This window comes from Talpa occidentalis, unplaced genomic scaffold (assembly GCF_014898055.3).
Source record: "Talpa occidentalis isolate TD23 unplaced genomic scaffold, MPIMG_talOcc4v2.1 talOcc4.3, whole genome shotgun sequence".
NCBI classification, from domain to species: domain Eukaryota; kingdom Metazoa; phylum Chordata; class Mammalia; order Eulipotyphla; family Talpidae; genus Talpa; species Talpa occidentalis.
In genome coordinates, this window is record NW_023603184.1 from 124,074,041 (window position 1) to 124,097,820 (window position 23,780).

The window sequence follows — 23,780 nt, forward strand, 5'->3', positions numbered from 1 at the left end:
TAGTGTTAGGCCAAGGGATTTTAGCCCTGAGAGATTTTAGTCTTCTTGTGTCCTTCAATTGGTTGCTTCTTGTTCCTTTCTCTCAAAGATTGGTTGTGAGCTCCTTCTAGTTGGGACTGAGTCTTCTGCATCATTTTATCCCAGAACTTTAATGAATCAGTTACAAAGTAGTGCTTTGAATGAAGCAAGAATAAATGGGATGATGCGATCTTCCTCCTTTCGTTTTGAGAAAATGGCATGAACCTTTTCTGTTTATATAATTTTACAATGACTAAGGGGGTTGGTTAGTGAGGAGAACTAAACCACAGTGGGGATGTGCAGAGATACACTTACAACATTCTCACAGTTGTTGCTCCTTCTTAGATTTTTTTCCTTCTGTCTGTAGTATCTGGAAGCTTTTTTTTTTTTCCCACTTTTTTTTTTTTTTTTAGCTCCCTGGCTGGGATGGGGACCCCGCTCAGGCGGTAGTGGTGAGAGTGCTGAAATTTAACCCTTAAACCACGAGGAAGGCCCTCAACAAATAACATTTTTTTTTTAAGAAAAATCACTGTAGAGTGGGAAGCTATTTGGCATGTGGTAGATCAAATGAAGACAGCTTTTATTTTTCTTCTTATAAAAATCCTACCTGAGTACAGAAAATGATATAAAACAAGCATATAGCTTAATGAATTATGAAGTGAATATACGTTTGAGAACACTACCCAAGTGAAGAAATTGAAATTTGCCAGCCACTCCAGTAACTCCTCCGTCTGTCCCAGTGCAACCAAGGCCTGTTCTGACCCCAGAGAAGTCACCATCAGGTTTTTATAACCACGTTCTTATACTTTTTAATGGTTGTATCACTTACCTATGCATCTCTACATCTCAAGTACAGTCTTGACCCATTTTTCTTTTGAGTGCCTTTTAATCTGTAAAATAAACTCATCTCTCCCAAGACCTTTTCTTTTTCTTAAAATTGATCTGTGGAAGAATTGCAGGGCAGTGACACCACAGAATCCCCACCTGTCTGGGTTTTGCTGATCATGTGATTGGTGTATTCCCCTTGCTCCTCTGTCTTCTGCTTTCCCGGCAGATGGATTCGGAGGCTTCATCAGACTCAGATTAGATCCTTTTGGTGAGACCTGAGGTTTTTTGTGTGCTGCACTCTTTCATTAGGAGGTAGACAATGCCTCATTTTCTCTCTTTGATATTAGCAATGGTAGACCTGGAATCTTTCCTTTCCTCATCATGCCCTGGTTTTTTCCCATGAGAACTGAGAATTCCAAGACTATAAACTAAGTGCTACAGATGCTCATAGGGTTGATACTTATGGGTTGATGTGCAGGGTTGGGGGGAAATTTCCCCTACACCTCTCAGTAGTTGTATTGATAGAACCAGGACATGGGCTATAGCTGGAATAGACTCACTGCCAGGGTTTCTTCCCTTCTTTGTAGATTAGAGATTTGCCCTGAGGTGATTTTGCCTGTTGCCTGGACCCAGGTGCTTTAAACTTGGGTTAATGGGGCCTCCCTGGTGGCACAAGGGGTTAAGATGCAACCTATGAAGTGATCCACAGCCTCTGCAGCACAAGTTCGATCCCTGGCCAGGGAGCTACCCACATAGCATAGCAGACCTCTCCTGACTTGCCTGCTGTTCCCCACAGCAGTGCATTTCAGTCAATCCACCTGTTCTGTTCCCCATTCTGTCTCTGGTGAATCCCCTCACCACCCACACCTCTGGCCTGTACCCCAAAAGAGTGAAGAGGCTGAGTCCTTCACCCATTTACAACCAGATGATACACAAATAAAGACTATGGTCCCTAGGGGGTGAAACCAGATGACCATGTCAGGAGTGCATAAAGAGGCAAAGGGGGTAAGAAAAATATAAATATAATTGTGTTTGGAGCATTACTGGGCAGCACAGTCCAAGAAGGGAAGGGATGGTGATGATAAGGAGCCTCCTATTTGTTCACTGAAGGACTCAGATCCACAATCTCAGTTGGTGTGCAAGACAGAGGGTTCTACCTGTGCAGAACCATGGGCACAGAGGAGCAGATATCTGTGAGAGAATGCTGGAGTAGTGGATTAATACTGACAAAAGTAGATGCTATACAGCGGGATAGCAACCAGGCAACCAGAGTTGGAGGATGAAATGCTCCACACCCCTTAACAGAAGTGCTGAGGATAGTGGACAGACTTCAGGACTGCTGGTCTCCCCTGGATGAATCTCCTTTCACTGCCTCCTCTTTCCTTCTTTATTCCCTGATCACAATGTTGGTGCATTGGACCTGTCGAGGGAGGCTCATACTTCTTTGCCTTTTTGATTCTCTACCTGTCTCTGGAATTTCTTGAAAACTTGTACTTTCTCTTTTTATTAGACTGGTTACACAATCTTAACTGATTTTGTAATCTTAACTGATTTTAACTGATCAGTTAAGATTTTCTAACTCTGACCTTTCTCTTGCTTGTTGATTTTGGGGGATCTTATTTGAATAAATACACACACACACACTTTCATTAACCTTATCTTCTTCATTCTATTGTTGAACTTCTTGAGAAAACGTTCCACACACATACCCAGAAAAAAAAAAACCCACAAAAACAACAAAACAAAAAGAAAATTATCTACACGCACTCTTTTTCATTAACTCTAATTTATTTATTTAAATTTTTTTTTCACTATTTTAGCCACATTTCAAAGCATCTAATATGATCTCAGCTTCCATTACTCCAATGAAATTCTTTTTTTTTTTAAACTTAAGTAACATAGGTTTATTACATTGTATAGGTTTCGGGTGTACAGTGTTATAAATCAACATCTGTATCTACTACATTATGTTCACCCACCAAAAGTCTAATTTGTATAGGTCACAATTGACTCCTTTTACTTGATTCGCCCAACCCCTTACCTCTTTGTTTTTAGTAATGAATGCAATTTTGTTTTTAGAGTCTAAGAAGGTGTTTTTGTTTTGTTTTGCTTTTTCATTCGTTTTTTTTTTCTTTATCTCAATAAAACTATCTTGCCGAATCTCCTCATAACCAGATTTTGAGTTTCTTGTCTTTTTCCTCATATGGGTTTTTTGGTGTGGAATGTCCTTTTTTGTGTTGGCAGTGAATTGCCTGCTGGACATGCAGGTGAGGTTATTTTTTTTTTAAGATTTATTTTTATTTATGCATACAAGAGCTGGGGTACAGGCCAAAGATGTGGGGGTGAGAGGATTCACCGGTAACAAAACGGGGAACAAAACAGGCAGATTGACTGCCCCCCGTACACTGCTGAGGGGAGCAGCAGGCGAGTCAGGAGAGGTCTGCTGCACCAAGTGGGTTGCTCCCTGGCCTGCCGGGGGTCGAACTTGTGCTGCAGAGGCTGAGGATTGCTTCATAGGTTGCGTCTTACCCCTTGCACCACTAAGGAGGCCCTGCAGGTGAGGTTTATTAAGTGAATGAATAATCAGCAGGCAAGTAAATGTGACTCTACTGATTCTCTTACAGAGCTCTCTAAGTTTCCTGGCATATTTAGAGAAACAAGCTCTAATAGATGAAGACAATCTGAACTTACTGGTGGATCTCTTCAAAAACACTAAGCCTATCCTTATGAGAAAGATAGAAAAATATAAAAAAGAGAAAGGTAACTCACTTATGCTTGTTTCTTGTACCATACCATGGGAATTCTTAAACCAGTATCAATTGTATGATATTTACTCATCATGTATAATATTATTGGTCGTGTATGAAAAGGCAGAAATCTCCATTTGTTCATTCAACACATATTAATTGAATGTATACTTTGTGCTTCTAAGGTATAGCTTAGAACTAGGACATAATTCAAACCTGACTGCTTCACCATGTACCAATATGATAAATATTTGAATTTTCCTGAATAAGAGCATATTCATGAATCTTGTTACTCCATGCCCCTATTTTAATTCAGTGAACTAATCTAGTGTGCAAATTTGGTTAAAAATGAAACTAGCTGAAAAAAACACTCTAAGGATTCTATGAAAAAATATTTGAGGAACAGAATATATGGTTTTTAAATATGTAAAATCTCGAATAACTGAAGCATTGAAAAAGTGCGTTGTGTAAGTAAACATTGTAAAAAATAAACACTTTTTTTCTAACCATCAAGTTATCAAGTGAGAAATAAAAATCCGGAAGTTTGTAAGACTTGGTTTTCCTCATCCTACTGCTGTTTCCCTGTAACAGCATCCATGCCAGTTAACATCCGGGGGTGGTCAGATTATTTTGGTCATTTGAGCTCTGGAGAGGACACACTAGTTTCTATGTAGTGAATGTTTACATTTGTCTCAGTGTTTCAAGGATTGAGCTTTATACCAGAGGAATTATAGTTTTGATTTTTCTACAACTTACCTGCTGTGTAACCTCTACAGTGTTGAAAAAGAAAACTCTTGCTTTCCTCTGCTGCTTCTCACACTAACACTTCTAGAACTGTTCTGAATTCAGCTGTTTAGATTTTTCCACACCAAGCAATTCAATTGTCTATAGGCACAAAATTGGGTGTTCTACAATTTAGTTTCATTCTGGAACTAACCAGAATTAGCATAGATTCCACAGGTTAAGGACCCGTACCCCGAGCTTCTTCCACTTCTGGCCAATTTCAAATAGCAGGTCCCTGTATGACCCACAACCTGTCTCACTGCTATAAATCATGGGTTCCCTTGACCTCCTTACTCTCAGGTTTAATGATTTGCTAGAATGGCTCACAGACTCAGGAAAACGGGTTATGTACTAGACCGATAGTTATCATAAAAGGGTAAAATTCAGGAGCAACCAAATGGAAGGGATTCACAGGACAAGGCATGGGGGATGGGGCTCTTTTTCAGGTGGTTCAACCTCCGAGCATCTCCAGATGTTCACCAGCCTGGAAGCTTTTCGAGCCCCTTGATTAGGATTTTTTAAAAAGTTTTATTTATTGTTTTGGCATAGAAGAACTGGGGTATAAGCCAGAGGTGCGGGTGGGGGTGGGGGTGAGAGGATTCACCAGAGACAGAGTGGGGAGCAGAACAGGCAGACTGACTGAAACACACTGTTAAGGGGAGCAATGGGAGAGATAGGAGAGGTCTGCTGTGCCATGTGGGTTAACCCTCTCACCAGGAACAATAGAGATGATAGCACTGAGACTTAGCTCCTAGGCCACCAGGGAGACCCAGATTTGTTCATTTATTAATTTAATTTATTTTTAATGGAGGCTTCATTATGTTATAGGACAGGGAGAGGGGCAGCCCAAACCTCGCAAACCTTCCTATTCTATATAGGGTTCTGTCCTCTGCTGCATTAACACAAAACATGAGACTTTAATGGGAAGGAACTTTAATACAATTAGGAAACAATACAGGAAAGGCAAAGAACCTGGTTTCTAAATCAAGCACCCAAAGTTACCCGTCCCCTCGTGGGTAAAACTCCATCCAAATGGGATTGGCCCAGAGCAAGGCCCCAAAGCCTGCCACAAGTCTAAAGCATCTTCCAGTGGGGACCCACAGAAAAGGGTCAGAAACAACCAGACAAGCCCGGAAGAAAAGAGCAAAATCAAAATCAAGATAAAAGCTGCCATTGTTACCTCCCCACTGGTCTCACCCACATCTGTGTTACCCCGTCCACAACCAAAAGACAAGCGCAGTTTCTTCACGTGTCTCTAGGCTCCATGTGCCTCCCCCAGGTCTCCTTCTGGCTCCATCCTGCTTCCTTCCTTCCTCAGTGTCCTCTGTAACTTCTCTCCCTGCTCAGCTCCACCTGCCCTTGGTTGGGGCAGGAAACCTGGAACCTCCCCCTTTCCTGGGAACCACCTTGTTACAATTATGGTAGGCATGGTTGATTACGTAAATGGCCCTAATGATTCACTCAGCCCCTCTGTCTTTCCCAGAGTTTTGGGGTGGGGCTGAAAGTTCTAACCCTTTAATCTCAAGGATTGTTTCCTGACAAACAAGCCCCATCCTGAGGCTATCCTGGGCTTCCAGCCATTCCATTAGCATACAAAAAAACACTTGTTAAATATCCAAAGGTTTTAGGAACTGTGTGCTCCTAAAAGGGAGAAGACACCAACTATATCGCCAAATATATCATAGATGTCACTATTTTAACATTGACTTTCAAGGGTCTTAAGAATTTGGGACTAATTCTACCATTTAAGATGGAAAACTAAAGGACCAAGAAGATGGTAGGTATATAGATTTTAGACTTTTCTTTACGTGTGATCCAAAGACAAAATCCATTCTGATTGGGCTATGAGCTCTATTTAAGGATCACCTGGATAATTTCTGAGTTTTCCTGAACCTTGGTGTTTCCTTTAGTATTTTCAATTATTAAAAATGACATTATAATAATAAAAATAAAATAAAATTTTAAATAATAATCAGTAACATACAGTGTAGAAAGTAAAAAGGCTCTCCTACTGCCAATTCATTTCTTAGAGATAACCACAGTTTTGAGAATATTTTTATAGCTTTTCTCCTATAGAGAGATAGTTTTGTGTATGTAGATTGATAGATATAATATACATTTGACCAAGATCATGCTAATCATATTCTATAACTTGCTTTTTCTCCACCTAATATATCTGACATCTTCCCATGTATATAATATAGATAAAGCTCATTCTCAATAATGGTTTTATCAAGTACAGGGGAAAATTTCCCAGACCTCTGGATTCTCTCAAATTGGCTGATCAATTAACATCAAACATATTAGTAGGAGAAAAGAACAAATTTAATTTACACATGTATGGAGAATCTACATGACTAAATTTTAAAGCAAGTGAGACAGACCTGAGGTTTATATCCTTAGCTAAGAAATTGAATAGGTACCTGGAGCACTGAGGTGAGAGGAGGGTTCCCATGTGGCAAGGAGGTGATGCCTTCATGTGACAAAACCTTGACTCTAGATGCTTACCTTTCTTTTTTTTTTAAAACATCTGTGTTTTATTTATTTGTTTGTTTATTTATTTTAATTTATACAAGTACTGGGTACAGTCAGAAGCGCAGGAGGGTGAGAGAATTCACCAGAGCCAGAGCGGGGAGCAGAGCAGGCAGAAGGACTGAAGTACACTGCTGAGGGGAGCAGCGGGCGGCAGGAGAGGCCTGCGCGCCATGTGGGACCCTCCCCTAGTGGCCGGGGAGCAGCCGGGGATCGAACCGGCGCTGCAGAGGCCGCGGGCAGCTTCGCAACCCAGTGCTCAACTGCTGTGCCCTAGATGCTTACCTTTCTTTAAGGGAGGTTTCTCTAATAAAAAGGTTATTTGTGGAGATGGTCCTAAAACTAGGTAGCCTGTAGTTTTTATACGTATATTGTCTCCTGAGGATCAAAGGGTCTGGACAGACCTTAATTCCACATACCAAGATGACTTATTTTGGAAAAAGCCATCTCTGGACATCTTGGAAAAATCAGTCTGAAAAATTTTTTGGAAGACCAATTCTGCAGTTCCATAGAAATACATTTTATGTATGTAAATTTTATTGAGTCACCACTTTTTAATGTTTTTTCCTTCTTTCCTTCCATCCTTCTTTTTGCTATTATACTCTGAATTCTGATTTCATTTTTTGAGGTTTTATAATCTCAATTTGGCAATCATCTACCACATAAGTACTATAGGTGCTAAAATAGTATTTAGCATGTAGTAGCTTTAAGGAACTAATAGAATAATAAAAATGATAAAACATAAACAATACTGAGACAGGGCAAGCTAGGGTTATTAGGCAGTTTTAGGGATAGTGCAGGAGGGGACCTCTGAAGAATTCAGGAAGGCTTCAGAGATAAGGACGAGCAAGGAAATGAAACCAATTCCACTGGGAAAAACAAACATCCTAGCACCACAGATAATCTTGTTAAGGATGGTCCTGGTTTTCTTCGGATGATAAGATAAAGTGTAAAGATGCTCACCGGGAGGGCTAGACCATAAAAATAAAGATGTAACAAATGGGAAAGACAGACCTGTTAGATAGGAATGTGAAGATCTCCCACTCAGTAAGTAGCAAATTAAGTGAGACAGCTGAAAACTGACCAATCACAAAGAGACTGGTGAAGTTTTAGAATAATGAGGGAAAAAAGGTATATATTCCCTGAGACACAATTCCATTTTGGCTTCCTTGCCCCTCCCAGGCCTGGTTCCCTGGCCTGGGAGTCCCGCTTTATTTCTGCTCTTTTTCTCCTCAATAAACTTTTTCTTCTAAACAAACCTGCGCGCCCTCGCTTGCTTGCCTGAGCGTCTGCGAAGTTCCTGCTGCCGCTTCGTGAGACACCAACCCGTGGGGGGTCTAGTGGCTGGGGCTCAGCGCTGCCCCTGCAGCCTGGAATCCGTTCCTGGCTGGGAGACTAGGCCTGACAATTCCGGCATCAATACTAAATAATATGTTATAATAAAAGGAATAAAAATTGATAACTAAAATAATTTATAAATTCACACTTTTTCCCTGTAGATCTCTTTAAGCAAATGGCACTATAAATCTATAGGTTCCTTTAAAATAATTTATTTTGATGATTGGTTATCTTGGATTGCTGCTAGTCACAAGGTGATTTTCCTCTCTGTGATTCTATTTCCAGCCAACCAGGTTGTGATATCACCTATAAAGGAAAGTGAGTCATTGTATCAAGGAAATGAAGAACTCTTTTCTCCTTCAGAAATTAAAAGCTTCTCCAAAGCCTTGCTGGTATGTTCAGTGGTGTGTTGGTTAATGTTTAACCACCAGCTCGCCTCTCTACCCCCAACTCCCAAAATGATAGAAATTGTAAGTGTGTGTGTATGTGAGTGTGTGTGTGTGTGTGAGATTTGGGGGAAGGAGGGAGGAAAGAAGGGAGTGCTGATTTGGCATAATTTATAGTGTCGGGTGTGAGTATTCCCACCATGGCTGATTTCAATGTACTGATGTGGCATCAAGTGGATTGCAGAATCCTGAAAATCTAATTGGCTCTGTCTAGATGGTTTGAACTGCCTCCAGAATAACACTGGATTGTTTTGAAATGGCCAAGAGGTGCGGTGGGTGAGAGGATTCACCAGAAACAGAGTGGGGAGCAAAACAGGTGAATCTACTGAAATATACTGCTGAGGGGAGCAGTGGGTAAGACAGGAGAGGTCTGCTGTGCTGTGTGGGTAGCTCCCTGGCTGGGGATTGCACTCATGCTTCAGTGACTGGCAATAGCTTGATAGTGCTGAGACTTAACCCCTGTGCCACCACGGAGGACCCACAATGCTATTTTTTAAAAATAACATTTTATTGATTTACCATTGATTTACAATGCTGTTAATTTTTGGAGTACAGCTTCATGCTGTTCCATGTGTGTAAACCTCAGCATCCTCACCAAAGTTCTAGTGCATTCCCACGATCTGCTCTTTCCTCTATTCATACTTCTTTTCCCTTTCTGGTAACCACCACATTATTCACAGAGTCTTTAAGATTTTTGTTATGATTTATTAGTTCATTTGTTTTGATTATTTATATTCCACATATGAGAGAAATTATCCAGTATTTGCCTTTCACTTTCTGATGTATATCACTTAGCATGATCACTTCAAGTTCCTGTGATGCTAATTTTGATTTTAGTGTGCAAATGTTTTCTGTTTTCTTCACTATATTAATTTTATATAATCAATTTTATATAGTTACTATTTCTCCACTTGTAATTAATAAGCAACTGGTGGGGAGACATTTTAAGACCATGCAAATATTCTCCTCTGTGTTGACCAAAATAATTAGGCCAAAAAGTGTTTATTCAAGAACAGGGCATAGGAGCTGGGTCTATGACCAAGGGATCCCCCAAGGTCTGTGCCTCCAGGGACGTAGGATCAGTCAAGGAAGTGCTCTGAATTTTAGGTCATTTGTTATGAAATATTGCATAGTCTGGCAAGGGTCTCTAGATAGAAGGCACCAGTGTGGGGTCCTTTATAACAATAAACAGATGGTCTCTTGTTTCTTTTCCTGAAGAGAAAGCAGTGTGTTGGTTAGTTAGACAGTACTCAGCGGCTCACCCAGAACAGAACCCAGAACCAGGATGGAGTCTGTTTGATTCCAAGTATTCCTCATCTGTATCAAAATATCCCCCTGGATAGAGCACCCACTGGTGATTCTTGCATGTTTCAGTATTTACTATGTTGGCTGAAAAATGATTTTCAAATTCCATCATTATCTCCATATTTTTAAGTAAGCAGTCAGCATTCTGTTGTAGGCAGAACACTTCTTTTCTCCCCCAGTTTTTTTTTTTTTCAGTTAGCCTTGTTTTATTATTTTTTAATTTTTATTTTATATATTTTATATCATTTTTATTTTTATACAATGTATGCATTTTCATCTTGGTTATCATCCCCATAAAATTCCCACCCCCTCCCCCATTTTGACCTTACAGGAAAAGGACTAATTATAATAAAGTAAAAATCAAAATCAACAGGGAGTAGGATCTCCCTCAGTCTTTTATTCCACTAAACTTAATTCCTCCTCCACCCACTTACTAAACCAGTTTTGAATTAGATATTGGCATGCATGTAGAAAAGACACACACACACACACACACACATCAGAATTTACTCTTTGTTGCTTAGAAAATCAAGCCTATTTAAGGGGTGCGACTGTCTCAGCTGTGGTTTCTGAAATGCTGCTGTTTTGTTGCTATTGGATGATTCTGCCTAAAGCCAGATAAAGATGGGGGTAGTTGGGGTGTTGCATGCGCAGGAGGACTTTTGGGATCAGCTCCTGTCTTTACATTCGTTCTCATATGATGGAAGTTGTCTTATAAGTTATCTAGGCAGCCCTCCCCTCTCCATGAAGTAATGGATAAAACAAAAGTTGACAAAACATCTCTTGCTTCATATGCATTTGAGAGGTTTTCTTATATAAATGAGAACTGCCAACGATTGGATTTGAATAAGAAACTCTGTATTTCAAATAATGAAATTTGCCCTAATTTGTGTAAAAAACACATTATGTTTTCCAGTGCCTTAAAAAGAGGCGCGCGTCTTTATTGAGATTGTCTGTTCAAGTCACTAGGGATTCCCTCTTGAGAGCAGTCCAGAAAAGACTCAGTGTGGACAGGCAGTGAGTCATTCATTTACCCACTCCTCTCTGACACAGAGACTTGGGTGGGTCAACTGAGGATGCAACATTCTCAGTGAAAGAGAGCCAAGCAGACCTTAGAGCTTCTTTGTAGTCTCTATCCTCAACACAAGGTAGGAGACAAAGCTGGGAAACCAGGGCCCTGGGATGCTAAGAAGAGCCCACTGTACTTCTGTGAAGCAGAAAAATTACTCAGTTGCCATCAAAACTAACTGGACTTGCCCTAAACAGCCTGACTGGCCCTGGGCTGTTGCTGAGAAGGATTCTAGGTTCTGCAGGTTAGGTAATTTGGCTCTGAAAAGAAAGGAAAGTCTTCTGGAAAGTGAAACTCAATTTCCTCAGAACTGTGGAATTCTGGTTTTGCACAGCCTGGGAGGGGAGTGAGGGCTGCCCAGCTTTGTTCTCACTTGAAGATAAGAAAGGAGCTTGAAGCCAGTAGCCTGGTAGGTTCCAGCAGTGACGTGGGGGTGACGGTGACTTGCCAGTCGCCTCTCACTGGTGTCCTCACACTGCCTCCACACAGCAATTGACAGGTCAGGCCCTCCCCAAAACACCTTGGTAATATCCCTTGTGGTGCTTTCTACTGCAGACTAAGGGCTGGGGCTGGGGCTGGGAAGGGTAACACTGAAGAGATAAAGGCCTTCGGTGATGTTTTCATGCTACATTCAATGATATTAAACACCAGTGAAAGCCCAAAGTAAAAACTACAGATTATACTTAGAGAAGTCTGCAAGGCACCCCTGTCCCTCTTCTGCTCCCCCATAGATTACCATTATTATTTTTTTTAAGATTTATTTATTTATTTATTTATTTATTTATTTATTTATTTATTTATACAAGAACTGGGGTACAGGTCAGATGTGCAGGAGGGTGGGAAGATTCACCAGAGACAGAGTGGGAAACAGAACAGGCAGACTAATGAAATACACTGCTGAGGGGAGCAGCGGGCATGACAAGAGAGGTCTGTGCACCATGTGGGGCCCTTGCTGGCCAGCCAGCCGGGATTGAACCGACGCTGCAGAGGCTGTGGACAGCTTCACAGCGCTGCGCTCAACTGCCTGCGCCACCAGGGGAGGCCCGATTACCATTATTTTTTAAAGATTTATTTATTATGCATACAAGAGCTGGGATATAGCCCAGAGGTGTGGGGGTTGAGAGGATTCACCAGAGACAGAGTAGGGAGCAAAACAGGCAGATCTACTGAAATCACTGCTGAGGGGAGCAGCAGGCGAATCAGGAGAGGTCTGCTGCACCATGTGGATAGCTCCCTGGCGGGCCGGGGTTTGAACTTGTGCTGCAGTGGCTGCGGATAGCTTCATAGGTTGTGTCTTAACCAGGGAGACCCTATTAACCCAAGTTTAAAGCACCTGGGTCCAGGCAACAGGCAAAATCACCTCAGGGCAAATCTCTAATCTACAAAGAAGGGAAGAAACCCTGGCAGTGAGTCTATCCTAGCTATAGCCCATGTCCTGGTTCTATCAATACAACTACTGAGAGGTGTAGGGGAAATTTCCCCCAGCCCTACACATCAACCCAGAAGTAATGAGCATCCGTAGCACTTAGTTCATAGTCTTGGAATTCTGAGTTCTCATGGAAAAAAACCAGGGCATTATGAGAAAAGAAAAGATTCCAGGTTTACCAGTGCTAATATCAAAATAGAGAGAAAATGAGGCATTGTCTGACTTCCAACATTAATGAGACTGAGGGCATAGAGCTGTTTGTTTCTTTTTTGGTTCCTGTTTTTAAACAACTGAAGCCACTTCTTTTCTGCTTGGATCAAAGGCATTCCATGTTTTCTGGCCCCCTGGAGCTGTTATAGAGCAACCCCGATATTAAACGGGTTCCTGGCTGTGGGTCCTCACCGGCGCGCTTTAAAGGGACTTATGAATACTCTACTACAGACATACGCAAAAGGGTTAATAAAAGGTTTATTTACAAGAAAAAAAGAAGTAAGGAAAATGTACAACTCAGGGAGAAAATAGGGAAATAAAGTCTTTAATGCGTCCTACCCGATCCGACGACCTGGAAACCCAAAGTCACTCCCAGAGCTGGCCGGACGCTCCGAGCTGGCCGAGAGCCCAAAAATGGAGAGCCCCACTAAGCCCACGTGTCTGCCTTTTGTATCCACCTGGCTGCTTAACCCCACCCTCAGGTCCCAGCCACCTTCCCTTTGGTGGTGATGGGATTTGGAGTTCCCAGTGTCTTTGGCTTTGACCTGGGGTGGGGGTCGAGTCCACAAAGCCTGTATGGAATTTGCTTTGGGACAGGCTTTTCCCCCTAACACTGGGGTGGGGGTGGAGTCCACAAAGCCTGTATGGAATTTGCTTTGGGACAGCCTTTTTCCCCTAACAGAGCCAGTTCAACTAATTTGTAATCAATGCTGTTTACAATAGTCTTAAAATAATTGTACATATTTAAAAATCGCCATTGTGAAATATTATTTTTATATTCAGAAATAAAGTTACAAAAGAGATTTTTCTGTTTGCAGAGGCCTCAGATTCTTCAGAATCTTACCAATTGAAAAAATAAATTCCCATATGATATTTTTGTTTTGTTAGATCCTTATCTGTGCTTTTCTTACGTGGCTAATCTAAAGGGAAAGATATTTTTGCATAAACCTCAGGTTTGCCAAAGTTGAAATATATTTTCTGATTTTTAGCACTTGAGAATTGATGTTCTGCAATCAAACCAGGTGACGTCTGAATTTTAATTAGGGCCTGGCATTCCATTTTGGAATAAATTTATTCCATACCAGGACCGGGACCTTGAGAGCTTTCTGCCTTGGTATTGATAAATAAGGTAGTTGGTTAGAAATAATAAACCATTAAAATGAGGATTCCCTAGTAAGTGACTCTATCGCTTCTTCTTTCTAGGAGGCAGATGTGTATAGGATGGATGGAATATTCAGAGGTCACTGTGTCATTGTCAACAATGAAACTTTTACTTCCCGGAAACCTAGACGAGGCACCTGTGCAGATGCTGGTAAGAAAGTCTGGAATAGAGTTTCAAAGGCAACTTGGGGCTCTTAAAAACATTTTTCATTTTCACATTTTGTGTAATTTTTAATCTTTCATTTAAATGTAAGAATGATATCATAAATATTTTTATGTCATTGATTTCCCTGGTGTCTCAGTCCATCTGGGCTGATTTAACAAAATACCATAAACCAGGTGAGAAGAACCCAGGTATGAGCTCTGACTTCGCTGCTAACTCAGCTTGTGACCTTGGGAGAGTAGTGGGGCCTCAGCTTCCCCATCTGCAAAACAGGATGAAATTCAGTCCCGTGCTGATTCTTGGCACCCTTGTGACAGCGCTGTGGATATGATAAGAAGACAAATTAATTGTTTCAGGAAAGTTTCAGGAAATTTGCTAAGCAATTTTTCTATCTATTAGCAATCTGACACCTTTATTTTATTTCATTCAATTTCATTACATTATCTTTCCTTTCCTTACCCTTTTTACAGAGTTCCTGTCCCATGTATTTGATTGGCTTGGGTTTGCCATAGACAGAAGGGATAATGTGACTAAGGAAGAGCTCGAGGGTATTCTGAAGAAATACCAGCACTTTCCGGACCATGCTAAGGGAGACTGCTTTGTGTTCTGTGTTCTGACCCATGGGGATCGTGGAAAAGTCTACACTTCAGATGAGTTCCTCGTTGGCATTGAGGAGATCATGTCTCATTTCACACTTCAGCAGTGCCCTGATCTGGCTGGCAAACCCAAACTCTTTTTCATCCAGGCCTGTCAGGGTAAAGAGAAACAGCCTTCCTTACCCATTGAGGCAGATGCTATAAATCCTGAGCAGCTAAATCCTGAACATCTTTCCCATCAGAAATATCTTCCCGATTGGGTGGATATGCTTCTTGGCCTGTCTACTGTCCCTGGCTTTGTTTCTTATCGGCATGCATATACAGGCAGCTGGTATATTCAATCTCTGTGTCATCGTCTACAGGACATGGTCCCAAGGTGAGAGTTTTGAGTTGTTCCATCCACCTACCTGTTCATCCATCTGTCCACCTACAAGTCACGCATCCCAAGTCATCTGTCTATCCGAATGTCTGTCCGTTGCCCACCCATCAAAACATCCGTCCTTGCCTCCCTCCCTCTTTTCCCTCTATCCATCTGTCCATTAACAAACCTGTATTAAGCACCAGCAAGTATTCTTAAACATCTAATATGGAATTGAAAATGTATATATAATTTAACTTTTTCAATAGTAGAAGTATTTCTTTATATTTGGTGGGATTCCAGTTAGAATCTGAGCATATTAGACTTGGAAGAGCCCACAATTTATTTTTTAAATGATGAATTTTTGACTTCAATTTTTCTTTTCTTTTTTTTTTAAGATCGATTTATTTATACAAGAACTTGGGTACATCCAGAGGCATGGGAGGGTGAGAGAATTCACCAGAAACAGAGTGGGGAGCAGAACAGGCAGACAGACTGAAAGCACTGCTGAAGGGAGCAGCGGGCGAGACAGGAGAGGTCTGCTGCGCCATGTGGGAATCTCCCTGGCTGGTCGGGAATTGAACCCGCACTGCAGAGGCTGCAGACAGCTTCACAGTGCTGCGCTCAACCCGCTGCGCCACCAGGGAGGCCCTGTGGCCACATATTTTGGGGGTGTTCTTGCTAAAACCTGATACATGATTTGTTTCCTGATTGAAAATGATTTTTTCTTCTCTGCCTATAGGCATCGTGACATCTTAACCATCCTCACTGCTGTCAACAAAGATGTGAGTGAAAAAGAGGATTCACAATCACCTGGAACAAAGAAACAAATACCCCAGCCTTCTTTCACACTGCGTAAAAGACTAATATTCCCTGTTCCGCCCCAAAAGTAGAGAGTAGAGAATTTTCATCAACTTTTAGACTTGAAAAAAACAGCTCTTCCAGCCTCCTACCCAGCATAAGAATCAGTGACAGATGTTATCTACCTGTCATTCTAGTAATAGAAAATGCCCAATTTTCAGACACACCGTATTTTGTTTTCTTTTCACCAGTGTAAATGTTGCAACACTTTCTTTGTTGAAGCCTTGGGTTGTAGTCATGTTTTTAGTTGTGCACCCAGAGGAAAAAAATAATTTGACCTTTATTTGTACATCTGTGAAGTAAAAAATTATGGCTAGGTACGTTTATAGTTTCTTTTAGCTTTAGGAACTATTATCCTTAGCCTAGACTGAACCTCTTTGTATGACCATTCCTTGTTAGAACTTGGTCTCCTCTGCATCCTCTTGTTTTGGACATTGGATGATGACAAGGTCATGGTTCTCTGACCTTCTCTCTGCTCTCCCCTTCCTAAGGGGGTTTCTTTAATGCAATGTAAGGGAGGTATTCCTGCAGGCCATCTCTTTTGGACTGGGAGCAGTGTTGGCTCTAGGAAAGTGACAGTTCAATGTGAAGAGAGGCACATGCGGCTACTCTGGGAGCAGAAATGTTACAAACTGATATCAAATTCCACATTAATCAGAAGCTTTTGGATGCCAGTGATGGACTATTCGGTTCTAACCAACTAAAACAAAGAAGGGGACGTATTGCCTCTTTCGCCCGTAGGTGCACGGAATGGTGGTGTCAGCTCCAGGTGAGGCTTGGACCAGGACTTTGTAGTGCTGTGTCTCTTTCTCTCGGTCAGCTGTCCTCTGGGTTGGCAGCTGCAGGTACTGATGACAGACAAAGCCCCCACTTTGTCATTAACCTGGTCTGCTCCTCTGGCCCAAAGAACAAAGAGAAAGGTATTTTGAAGTGAATGTCCTCTGTCCTTCACCAGAGGTGTGTCTTGTGCACTATGCCTTGTGAAGGGAGTGCCTTTTTATAGAAGCCTTACTACTTTTTAAATTAAGGTTTTGAACAGCTTTATGTTCTTTTTCAATTTCAAGAGGAAGTAGTTTTCTTTTTTAATTCCTAGAAGAAGGTCTATTAAAAGTCCTTTGGTTAGTACTTTCATTGTAGATGAGGAAATGGAGGCTTGAGAAGCAAATCAATTTGCTAGAGTCCACTGACCAGTTACTGTTCACAGGATTGTATTTCCCACTCAAGTGAACTAGACATACAAGAACTTTGTGAACATTTCTTGGGATATGCAGGTGCTCATGGAAGATAACAAAGAATAAGGAAAAATAACTGAGTAGTGCCAGATTTTATTACTATTTCTGTGAAAGTTAATTTATGGTAAATTTACTATGAGAAATATTTATAGCAACCTTGTTATAATATAACTAGTAATTACATGGGTTTGAACAGAGCTTGACCAAGGAGAGTAATCTAATACATATGTCAGGAAATCTTCAACCATTGTTCATATAAAGGCAAAGCTTGTGGTTTGTCCAGTTGGATATACACAACTTTTGGCCAACATCGTCTGCAATTGAAAGATAGTATGGTGCAAAGGAAAGAGCAAAGGATCAGGAAATAGACACCTTGGGTTTCTATTTTGTCCTAGGATTCCTTTGGTTTGAGACTCTAGCTCAAGTTAGCTTTTAGAGCTTTATCTGTAAGGTAGAGAGAATATACATTTTTAATGTAATAGCTATTGACAGTGTGTTTTCTTTAAAAAGTATTTTATTATTTTTACTGAGGTAACATTGGTTTACAACATGATTTGCACCTCTTCAGATGCATGTTATGATTACATGCACCTCTTCAGATGCATATTACCTCACCACACCCACCACCAAAGCACCCACAATCCTCCACCATGATCCATTGTATCCCCTTCCCTCTTTGCTGACCTTTCCCTCCCCTCTCCTTCTGGCAGCTGCAGCTCTGCAGTCAGATTTCTAGTGTTTGTTTTGGTGTAGTTTTTCTTTTCCTTTGTTCTGTTGTAAATGGCAAGATTTCATCTTTTCTTTTCCTTTGTTCTGTTGTAAATGGCAAGATTTCATCTTTAAAAAAAACAGCTGAATAGTATTCCATTGTGTAATATAACACCTTTATCCAGTCCTCTATCCTTGGGCCCTTAGGCTGTTTCCATAATGAGGCTGTTGTAACTAGTGTTGCAATGAACACAGGAGCGCACTTAGCCCTTCAAATATGTTCAGGTAGTTCAAATGCCTTCAGGTAGTTACCAAGGAATGGAATTTCTAGATCCCTTGGTGGGTCTATTTTTAATATTTTGAGGAACCTCCATACTGTTTTCCATAAGGACCGGACCAGTCTACCTTCCACCAAAAGTATATGAAGGTTCTTTTTCTCCACATCCTTCCCAATACTTGATTTTTCTGCTTGTTTGTTTTTTTTTTAATCTGGGCCACAGCACTAAGGTAGTACCTCACTGTGGTTTTACTTTGCATTTTCCTGATGATGATAATGAGCATTTTTTTTTTCATGTTTCTGTTGACCATGTCTCTACATCTCTAAAGTAGAGGGAGTATCATCTATGAATCTATGGGGAGGATTAATATCTAATTGTTGTGAGATGTGCGAGAACTTTAGGAGGTAGCATGTTCTGGTTGTAACCTGAATGGAAAGAGCAGAGTTTGAATTCTTTTGCTTTTAATTCCAGCTGACTTTTAGTTGCAAATTAACACTAGCAATACCCAATGACATCCTGTGAGTGAGGACCTGCTTCTTCCCTGACTGGTTCATACAGTATCTCCAGCAGCAAGACTCTTGGCTGTAAGTCCATGGACCAAGTACTGCTGGTGAACTAACTCCCCTTCATCAGAAACATTGAGGGCTTGGTGTTTAAGTCCTGGGTCTGTGGTCTGGTTCTTATTTCTGTGTTTCTGGAGACTCCAGGAATTGTGTTTTCAGAAGCCTTCAGCAAGCTCTGTAGGAGTCATTAGATTTCATGCCTGTGATTCACAGGTTAATACAGACGATACCAGGAAGCAGTCATCCTGAGCTCATTTCTCCTAGATTGAGGGTATACACTTGGTATACACTTGTCCCTGGTCTGCAATTGCTCTGTGTGTGTGTGTGTGTGTGTGTAAAAGAGAGAGAGAGAGAGAGAGAGAACAAAGGACATGATTTGCTCACAGCAATTTGGCGGTGGCTACAGCCATTTTTCTGTCCAGACATTTACAAAGGAAATGGGCAGATTGAGTGAGGTTTCCATCTATTTGCTTATTTTGCTTACCTTACAAGCACTGCAGTTATTACTATTATTTTAAATAGAAATAGATATAAGGAAAAGTTTATTAAGAAGAAAAGGAACAGAAACAAAGTGGGACTTCCAGGCTGTGGAACCAGGCCAGGGAGAGGTAAGGAAGCCTGAAGTAATTTTTTTTTTCTTTTCTTTCTCTGAATTTGGCTTCTACCAAACAGAATGAAGGGCATGCAAATATTGATAAAGTATTATGTAATTGTTAATTATTTAATACTGATAATATTGGTGTTTATTATTACGCTGTTAGTTACCATAGCATTCTGCTTCAGGAACTCACCTTAGTGGTGGGCAGGGTTGATGCTATAGGATTTCCCTTAGCAATGCATTATAGTCTGCCAATACTCAGGTAATTTAAATATCTGTGCAACTGGTATAGTGTGGATACTGATCAATCAGAGCAGACACTGACTAGTCTAGCACAAAGGTGGATTCTGCTTCATAGGTGCTCTTTACTAGTGATCAAATCTCTGTTGAATCAGATTAGGAGTTTACCTTATTTTATAAATAACTTTGGTGCTGTATTTGATTCACAAAATCCACCAGGTCAGATACTTTCTGAATTATCTAGTCAGGTTGTCCTCAAACTGTAATGCTTGGTTTCTTAGGTGTTTGTGAACTTATCCTCAGCATGTGAGACCTCCACCTTCATTGTTAAAAGTTGTAATTCTTTTTGGTGAAGATCTTTAAAGTTAATAGAAGTTCATCCTGGCTTTCTGTGGGAGCACGTTGCGACTCACCTGCTGTGCTCCCATCCTGTTATTCATGGAAAGTGATGAACTTTACAATGAACTTAAAAAAAAAGATTTATTTTTATTTTATTTATGCATAGAAGAACTGGGGTGTAGGTCACAGGTACAGAGGGTAAGAGGATTCACCAGAGACAGAGTGGGGAGCAGAACAGGCAGATGTGCTGAAATACTCTCCTAAGGAGAGCAGCAGGAGAGACAGGAGAGGTCTGCTGCGCCATATGTGGGTTAGCAACCTCACCAGGGGTTGAACTCATGCAGCAGTGGCTGTCGATAGCTTGATAGTGCTGAGACTTTAAACCCTGCACCACCAGGGAGTCCCTTTACAATGAACTTTTTAATGTAGCTGCATAAGGGTCTGTGGCTAGAGGACCTCAGATTTCTTGTCAGATTCCAGAGGTTAATGTACTTGAAACCTCTAGTCCACTCTTTCATCCCATGATAGACTCCTATTTCACCATGCCTCACCTCTGTTTAACGCTTCCAGTGGAGGTGGTGCACACTACAGTCAGCGTTTGGGATTTGGGAGCTTATCAGGATCCCAGAGACCCTGTGCCCAGCTTTCAGAGTGCTAAGTGACTTACAACTTTTAGTGGCGAGTTTTCGATCCTGCTGCTTGGTTTCACTTCTGCAGAACTTTACTTAAAACTTGAACCTATTTAAAACCATTGGTTCTCATCCTAAATTCTGGAGTCATAGCAAACAAATGTCACTATCCTCCCAGTGATGTATATATTGCTTGTGACAAGTTATTTCACTTTTTCACTTGGTAGGTTCTGGGTCTTGCCTGAAGACTGCAGTTTGCTTTTTAAGGTGTTAAGAATGAATGACACACTTTTATCTGAAAGTGAAACCTTTGTAAAAAAAAAAAAATTGTAAAAAAGAAGAACTCATTTGACATTACAAGTGACCATTTCTTAATGTAACTTTTGCATATATGAATTTTTGTAAGTTTTGTTATTTATTTTTCATTGAGATAGCATCATTGTTTGTGTTTTAAAAGTATAGGATCTCCCCCCTTAGGTGTTGTTACCACACTGCACCCACCACCAAACCCCCCTCAGTCCAAAACACCCATCACCATGGCCCACTGTAAGCCCTTCCCACTTTGTCCTCACCTCACCTTCTCCCACTCCCCAACTGGCAGCCTTAATTCTGAGAGGGTTTTTCTATTAAAAATAAATTATATTGATTTTTTTACTTTTGAAATTAAATTTTGAATAGATAATATATTTACATTGTTCATAGATAAGAAAATAGGCCTAGTTCTCTTACCTCCTTGTTTCATAATGATTTCAGGGTTTCACAATGTAAATGTAAATGCAACAAATATAAATATGTATATATTTTAAAATAGGTATTTCTTGAAACAAAATACATACACTGCAAACACATCTCTCACTTGGTCTCATTTTAACTGATTCAATAAGATGCTTGGGAAATACTGATACGATTCTGTGAAGGTAACAACTATGAGTTTTGTGGACTGGGTGCTTGTGAATAATAGTGATTGACTTACAATTCTCTGACTTACAATAAATAAAAAGATTTGTTTTCTTTTTTGCCTTTGAGTAGTATCTTTGATTTTACTTAATAAATTTTACCCTGATTATAGGATAATAAATGCTTATCAGGAATATTTGGGAAATGCAAGAACTCATAAAGAAGAAGCGTTAAATCATTTATAATTGCACCTTGGCAGACATTTTCCCATTATTTCATTCTTGTCCCTGATCTTCCCCACCCCCTTTAAATGAACTTACACCCTGTCCCACCACCCTCAATCATGAGCCAGTAAAATTCGGCATCACCAATATCTGTGGTTACTCCCAAGTCTCAATATCAAGTGTTGATAACCACCTCACATCATTCCATGTCATCGTTTCTAAGACCCTGTCTCAAATCTTCAGTGCCACCCTGACCCCTAGTTAGTCGATTGTCCTATTTGCTATCTTTTTAGTATCAATACCTCCCTTACTTCTTCTATACCAGCTAGAGGCCATCATTAAACTGACTCAAAATCACCCATTCTTTCAGGATCCAAACTCTCCTTAATCTCCTGTGCTTGAGTAATTCATGTTTACACTGGGATTCCTGGATGTGACTAGTTAAAAACTTACAATGTTGCAGGCTTGTCTGTTGAAAACCAATGACACAGACTTCTGATAGCTTTCAGTGGTTTCTAGTAATTCTCTGACATTTCCTTAGTTACGTCACTTTTGCTCGCTCAGATTAATTTACACCTTCTTTTGTCTCCTCAGGTTTCACTTCATTCTCTTCACTTTAATTTGATGGTCTCACCCATTTCACTGAGGGAAGTGAGCAAAAGAGATTTCCACCTTCTACCACCAATTCTAATCAAATTGCCTGCATCTTAACCTTTTTTTTCCTGTTTTTCTCTTCCATCAACAATAGGTGCTCTGTCTCTGCTACTCCCCAAAGCTCACACCTCAAGCATGGATCATCCCCTCCTGTATACCCAAGGACATTACTCCATCCCCTACCTCCTCTATGCTGCTCTATCAACTTCCTCCTCCTCCCCAGGACCATTCCCCTCACCACAAAAAATATGCTGTAATATATCGTTCCTTCAAAACCACAAAGAAAACAAAACAGAACGTCCTCAGGTGCCTATCTTCTGTCTAATGCACAGAAATAGACCCTGAGAGGAAAATTCTTAGCAAATAATTTGTCTAGGAATTGCTCTCAGGAAAAACCTGTAGGAAGTTGAAGGGAGGTGAGGCCAAGCTATGTTATCTCACCCTGACCTGAGCAGTTGGGGAGCTCTGGAACTAAAACAATGCCTGAGAGTTCCACTCAATTGTAGATAAAGATCTGGGGTTCTGTCCTTGGTTAAGAGCTGCCCCAGGTGGGCTAAAGTAAACTTCCAGACACTTTCTGTGGTCTGAGGGCAGTACATGGTCTCCTTTTGCACATGTGAGCCTTCAGAAGCAGAAACTCCTATTGCATGGTGAGCTGGCGTGGAGTAAGAGAGGTTGGAGGGGAAGCAAGAAGATCAGCAGAGACCTACCTGGAGCACTGATAACACTCCCTACATTCTCCCTCTTGACCCACATCATATTTCATTTTCCCACTATTATCCATCCTCAGCCTTGTTCCAACATTTGTAGGACCTCGGGCAATTAACTGTAAAATCAGAAGCCCATAAACCATATGCATAATTATAAATATCCAATAAAATATTCATTTCACCCTCCTTCTTATAACTTATATAAGTATTTAACTTATATAATGTTAAATACACAAGTCAGTCTAACCTGACTTGAAAAGCCAGGTTAGAAACGATCCCTTTGTGGTGTGCAGCCTGCTCCTGCTTTCCCAATCCCAGTGCCTCCAAATTCCCTGAAGCCCTAATATTTGCAAGGAACAAGAACAGTGCCACAACCAGTTGGATTAGTGTAATTCAAAGTCAGAACTCTCTAGAATAATTGTCTTCTATCTCAACCTAAGAATTTAGAGGTATTTCTTATAAAGTCCCACCTTTTTTCTTTAGTAATCCACTGTAGATCTGTCATTTATGAATTTTTCTTTCTCCTCTTGACTATTTCAGGACATTAAAACAATATTGAAAAATTAATGAATAAGCCACAAACTGGGAAATGATGCCACATATATCACTGACAAAGAACATACAAATATATATTCTACAATCCTATAAAATAATGAAACAACCTAGTTGGAACAGTGAAAAACATGAACCAATAATTAAAAGAAAAGGAATGAGCAATAAACATATGGAAACATAATCTTCTTGATAATTAGAGAACTGCAAAAATAAGGTCACCAGGAGATACCATCTTATTCCCATCAAACTGACACCAGGTAAATATCCTTCAGTACCAAGCATAGGTGAGGATATGCAGCAAAGGAAGTCAGT

At 40.6% G+C, this 23,780-nt stretch overlaps 1 protein-coding gene across 2 annotated transcripts in view; it reads left to right on the forward strand.

Moving 5' to 3' along the window:
* The window catches only part of CASP10 (caspase 10), a 34,429-nt gene extending 13,017 nt beyond the window's left edge, over positions 1 to 21,412 (forward strand). For both annotated transcript variants that reach the window (XM_037523827.2, XM_054699989.1), the window contains exons 4-8: positions 3,471 to 3,606; positions 8,532 to 8,638; positions 13,906 to 14,014; positions 14,497 to 14,998; positions 15,723 to 21,412. In XM_037523827.2, coding sequence (XP_037379724.1) covers positions 3,471 to 3,606; positions 8,532 to 8,638; positions 13,906 to 14,014; positions 14,497 to 14,998; positions 15,723 to 15,873 — 1,005 coding nt within the window. In that variant the 3' untranslated portion in view covers positions 15,874 to 21,412. The remainder of the gene's footprint in view (positions 1 to 3,470; positions 3,607 to 8,531; positions 8,639 to 13,905; positions 14,015 to 14,496; positions 14,999 to 15,722) is intronic.
* The last annotated feature ends 2,368 nt before the right edge of the window (positions 21,413 to 23,780 follow it).